Genomic DNA, 6,246 nt, shown 5'->3' with positions numbered 1-6,246 from the left:
ACTGCAAATCGCCCTTTTTTCCTGGGGTTTTATCCCTTTTAACCCGCGCAAGAAACTATTTACATTACTATACAATGTCATTTTTCCTTTTTTATTTTACTTCTAAGTTGTAACACTGGTCATTGTGCTAGCTAAAACAAAATCATTTTCAGTTTAGGTCGTTAATGATATTTACACTTTTGTGTCCAAGAGACTAGATGGGTAGGTACTAGGGCACGTGATGTAGACAGGTATAAGTTGTGGTACTTAGTACGCGTTGCTGACAAGAATGAGGTAGGTATTTTAGTTGACAGGGAACACAAGGAGTTAGTGGTCGAGGTTAGGAGGGTAAACTATAGGTTGATAAGTATTAAGCTTATAGTTGGAGGGTGTACTGTTCACGTAGTTAGCGTGTATGTCCCTTAAGTAGGACTAGACCAGGAGGTCAAGAGGCGATTCTGGGAGGATTTGGACGAGGTGATGCATAGTATCCCGCACTCTGAGAAGCTTTTCATCGGAGGGGACTTCAATGGCCATATTGGGGCTAATGCTAGGGGCTATGATGGCATGCATGGAGGATTCGACTTTGGGGTTAGAAATGAGGAAGGTACCTTACTGTTGGATTTTGCTAGAGCTTTTGACTTAGTGGTAGCCAACTCGAGTTTCCCGAAGAGGAAGGAGCACCTGGTCACCTTTCGGAGCTCGGTGGCCAAGATCCAGATTGATTATCTTCTTTATAGGAAATGCGATAAAGGTCTAAGCACGGATTGCAAGGTCATCCCAAGTGAGAACTTCACGACCTAGCATAGGCTCTTGGTTGTGGACCTAGAGATCAAAAGGTGTAGGAAGAAGAGGGCGGTGTGTAGGCGACCTAGTATCAAGTAGGGTAACTTGACTAAGGACAAAGCTCAAGAGTTGGGGGATATATTGTTGGCTATGAGGGCATGGAGGATGAGACTAGGATGTGGACCACGATAGCGGGTTGCATCAGGGAGTAACTAAAGAGATTTTGGGGGTCATGAAGGGTTATTCTAGGGGTCATAAAGGGGACTGGTGGTGGAATGGAGAGGTCCAAGGTAAGGTGGATGCCAAGAAAGCAACTTATTTGAAGCTCGTGGAGAGTACAGACGAGGAGGATAGAAAGATATATCGGGAGTGTTATAAGAAGGCAAAGAAAGAGGCGAAGTTAGCAGTTACGACGGTTAAGACTACGGCATTTGGACGTCTGTACGAGGAACTCGAGGGCAAGGGCAGGGACAAGAAACTATTCCGGTTGGCCAAAGTGAGGGAGAGAAAGGCCCGAGACGAGGATGGCAGAGTAATGATAGACGAGCCACATTTTAAACGAAGATGGCAAGCATACTTCCGTAAATTATTGAACGAGGAGGGGCACAAAAGCATTATGCTAGGTGAGTTGGAGCACTCTGTGAGTCAGCTGATTTTGGATATTGTAGGCGTATTAAGGTAGAAGAGGTAGAAAGGGCAATGCGTAAGATGAGCAAGGGCAGAGCAACGGGACCAAACGAAATTCTGGTGGAATTCTGGAAGAATACGGGACGATCCGGCTTGAAGTTGCTTACTGAGTTTTTTAATGTTATTTTTAAGACAAAAAGGATGCCCGAAGAGTGGAGGTAGAGTACGATAGCTCCATTGTACAAGAATAAGGGCGATATCCAAAATTGCAACAACTACATGGGTATAAAGATGTTGAGCCACACTATGAAGGCTTAGGAGATGATGGTGGAAGCCAGGGTGAGGAGGACCGTATCTATTTCTGAAAACCAGTTCGGATTCATGCCGGAGCTGTCGACGACGGAAGCTATCCATTTGGTGAGGAGACTAGTGGAACAGTATAGGGAGAGTAAGAAAGACTTGTATATGGTGTTCATTAACCCTAAAAAGTGTACGATAAAGTCCCTAGGGAGGTTCTATGGAGGTGCTTGGAGGTTAGTGGCGTCCTGGTAGCGTACACTAGGTTGATTAAGGATATGTATGAGGGTGCTAAGACTCGAGTGAGGACTGTGGGAAGAGACTCGGAACACTTTCCAGTTACGATGAGGTTGCACTAGGGATCGGCTCTTAGCCTGTTCCTATTTGCCTTGGCGATAGACGTGCTGACATGGCGCATCCAAGGGGAGGTGCCTTGGTGCATGTTATTTGCAGATGATATAGTGTTGATAGACGAGACTCAAGGCGGGGTCAACGCGAGGTTGGAGGTATGGAGACAGACCTTGGAGTCTAAAGGTTTCAAGTTGAGCAGGACCAAAACAGAGTACTTTGATGCAAATTCAGTGGCATGACCCTTAAAGATGACGTGGATATGAAGCTTGAGACTCAAGTCATTCCCGAGAGAAGTAGTTTCAAGTATCTCGGATCTATTATACAAGGTAACAAGAAGATCGACGAGGATGTCACACATCGTATTGGGGCGGAATGGATGAAGTGGAGGCAAGCCTCCAGTGTTCTTTGCGATAAGAATGTTCCGCCAAAACTTAAGAGTAATTTTACAAAGTGGTGATTCAACCTACCCTGCTATGTAAGGCGGAGTGTTGGCCAGTCAAGAGCTCCCATGTGTAGAAGATGAGAGTAGCATAAATGAGGATGTTGAGATGGATATGTAGGTGTACCAGGAGGGAAAAGATTAGGAATGAGGTTATTCGAGACAAAGTGGGAGTGGCCTCCGTAGAGGACAAGATGCGGGAGTCGAGGCTGAGATGGTTCTTGCATGTTAGGAGGAGAAGCATTGATGCTCCTATTAGGAGATGTGAGAGGTTGACCATGGCAGGTTTGAGAAGAGGTCGAGGCAGACCTAAGAAATACAGGGGAGAGGTGATTAGGCAGGACATGGCGCGGCTTCAGATCACTGATGACATGGCCCTAGATAGGAGGGTGTGGAGGTCGAGAATTAGGGTAGAAGGTTAGTTGGTAGCTGAGAGTTTTCCCCTTTCTTACCAGTAGTACTAGTAGCACGCATGTACTCTCATATCTCTCAGGATTTATATTACACCATGTTGTTTAGCTTGTTCTAGTTACCTTATTCTTCTGTTATTACTATTTTGGTGCTACTCACTCTGTTCTCCCCCTACCCTCCTCCTCCTTCTTCTTCTCCTTCTTCTTCTTATTCTTCTTCTTTTCCTCCCTATTTTTCTGAGCCGAAGGTCTATTGGAAACAGCCTCTCTATCTTCACTAGGTAGGGGGTAAGATCTGCGTACTACTACCCTCCTAGACCCCAATTATGAGAATATAATGGGTATGTTAGTTGTTGTTGTTTGAAATTTAGAAGGGGTTAAAAAAGTTAGCATGGAAATATATGTATAAAAATTTAATAATTTTTACTTTTACTCTTTCTTTTACTTTTACTCAAAATCTCACGTTTTTCGTCTTTATATAAGTTTGAGGGTTTGTTTCCTTTGTTATTAAACCTCCAAATGCAACATGGAAAAGCTAAAACAAAGGATTTTTTTTTTTTTCCGATTCCTTTGATGAAATTCTTACCTTTGCCATCACCTTTGAAGACAAATTAGTTTTTGTCTTGGGTATTTTTGACGCCTCCATAGAAATTTCATTCATTTATTAAAGTAGGATTCCTACTGTCAATTATTTGTACGACATTGCATTATCGAAAAAGATAGAAAATGAAAGAGAGAAGTCAAGATACCAAAACCACTAAATGTCAATAAGGCCACATGAACGTTAGCATCAGTGGACTGGAGATGAGTTATACATTCCTTCTTTTCCTTTGACACCTCATATTTGGTTGCTGTTTAGCTTTTTTGTTTTTTGTCCCTTCATTTTTTAAAAAGATAAATTCTCAAGTGGGCCAAACCCCTCCACTCCCAACTTTAGTTTCCTACCAGACTTTGCCGATTTAATCATTTATTCAACAATCCAATTTAATGAACATACTTATCGTTTCAATCTTTCTGTTTATTATTATTAGTATTACTATATTCGGTTTACATTATTGATCATTTACGATTGTATACGGTCCTATATTAAGAATTTAGCCCCGTTTGGCTATAGATTTTGTCAAGTTTTTTCTAAAAAAGATTTGACAAAACATGTTTGTTTATAGATTTTATTCATGTTTTGCTAAATTTTGAAAATAAAATTTTCAAATACCAAAACTAGCTCTAGATTTGTATTAGGCCCAAAATATTACTGTTTGATTTTTTAACAATCTTAAAAGTTACCCCAAACTTTTGTATTTTATAAAAAGCTCACCATCTATTATGACCCAACTAATCCACCGGCTAATTACTATCATTTTCTTTTGGACTAATGGATCTTGTAATATTATAATAAAATATCAAGTTATGATTTTAGGTTATATAGTTAATTATAAAAATGCTAATTTTGTGCCAAACTTATCTATGTTCAGGACTATGGTTTGTGATAATGATAATGAATGTCATCGATTTTGTTTGTTAATTTGATATTGTTGGGTATTTTTGATAGTTTTTAGAACTTATGGGTATAAGTCACATTTCATTTTTTTTTATTTAAAAAAAGTGAATTATGTTTTGAAAAATTATGTCCAAATATATTTTCATATTCAAATCAAACTTCAAATTCGATTAAAATAAATTTGAGAATCTATGGCTAAATATTAACATAGTAGTTTAGAGTAATTCTCGAAACTATCATTGAGCGTCTTACTCAATAGAAACAGTAAAAGTTAAATTTGATAGAAAAGTGTAATTTTTCGCCTTTTCCAGTTTTCCTTTTATCGTACTATATGCACACCCCGCCAACATGCTCATATATAAATGCACGTATACTAACGTTTACATGACGTACGTATAGAGTAGTTAAGGAAGACTTGAATAATCTCCAGATTCTCATTGTTGGTTTGATAAAATAAAGTCCACTCTTGATTAAATATATATAGGTATTCTCACCACTTCACGTGTTCTATATGTTATATCAGACAGACACTCTTGTCACAGAAACTAAGCCTATGTTATTTGCCTTGAATTAAGGAATATCCTTTCATAACTAGGAAACCTCGATAAAGCAGTTTCACAAGATAATCTAAACTGACATCTTGGAATTTTACGAATTTATCAACATTAAGTACTACTCATTCCGTCTTAAATTATCTTACGTAATTTGTAGAAACAGTTATCTCAAATTATTTGTTATTTTAGAAGTTCAACACAAATTATTTTTTTTATTTTACACTTAGTAGTAATTGTTCTTGAAGGTAAAGATGACACATAAATCTTCAATAAAGAGATATTATACCTTAAGACATAAATAAGAGTAAAATAGTCAAAAATTCTTTCTAATTAATGTTTCTTAACTGTTGTGTAAAAAAATATATATAATTTGAGACGGAGTAAGTGACAAAACGATCTTTTTCATCCAAACTGAACTTTTAGTAATATCTTCCTATGACAATAAATAATAGTAATAAAATAAAGAGCTTAAAACTTTTCAGGTAAATATTTTTGGACTTGAATATGCTATACTAATTAATAGACAACTTTCTTTTTAGGTATCAATCATTCCAGGCAATTTTGTGTATCTTTTTTTATTTTATTTTTCATTTGGGGGGATGGGGTAGGAGATTGATTGAAGCAGTCAACATTTCCAGGCAGACATTCTCTTGTATGGTCCCAAAGTTTACCCTTTTAAAACTAATAATTTTTCTGATGATGAATTTTCTTTTCTTCTCTTAGTTTTGCCCTTTATAAATTTCCCTATTATAAAAGGACTACTGGAGATATATTTAAAGAGGACCCCATTGAACAATGCAGCTCATGTGCTCTCTCAGCTTCAAAACAAGCTGTAATTTTGTCTCATACTTTGACAACTACATCAATGCTTTTACTTATTTAATGAACCTTAAATATGTTTTTTCATCCATACCTCCAAGATTTCCAACCACATGTTTAACTTACACATCTTTTTTCCTTTTCCAAATCAAGAGGCTTCTCTGTTTTAGGGAAATGGAATTTTTACTATACTAACACGAGCGATGGTAAAGTTGTTGTCACGTGAATAGGAGGTCACAGATTCGAGCCGTGAAAATAACTTATTGCAGAAATATAGTGTAAGACTGCATACAATAGACCCTTGTGGTCCAGCCGTTCCCGAAATTCCGCGCATGGTGAAGCTTAATGCACCGGACTACCTCTGTTTTAACAAGTAGTGACGAAGACATGTAATTTTCAAGATTAACACAGTAACTGTTATTTATCTCCAAGACGTGATTTTCACACAACTGTTAGAAGTTAACAAAGTTATTGGAAAACCAGCCC

General features: G+C 37.9%; 1 protein-coding gene across 1 annotated transcript; it reads left to right on the top strand.

Annotated features, from left to right (window-relative positions):
- The first annotated feature begins 459 nt into the window (after window positions 1-459).
- Window positions 460-1,447, top strand: LOC107805696 (uncharacterized). Its single transcript, XM_075246765.1, has 2 exons — window positions 460-753; window positions 1,004-1,447. Exons 1-2 carry the CDS (start codon window positions 460-462, stop codon window positions 1,445-1,447), a joined length of 738 nt encoding a protein of 245 aa, XP_075102866.1.
- Window positions 1,448-6,246: the final 4,799 nt, after the last annotated feature.

The sequence above is a fragment of the Nicotiana tabacum genome, chromosome 3 (genome assembly GCF_000715075.1).
Source record: "Nicotiana tabacum cultivar K326 chromosome 3, ASM71507v2, whole genome shotgun sequence".
Lineage (NCBI taxonomy): Eukaryota > Viridiplantae > Streptophyta > Magnoliopsida > Solanales > Solanaceae > Nicotiana > Nicotiana tabacum.
This window is presented reverse-complemented; position numbering and strand designations above follow the sequence as displayed.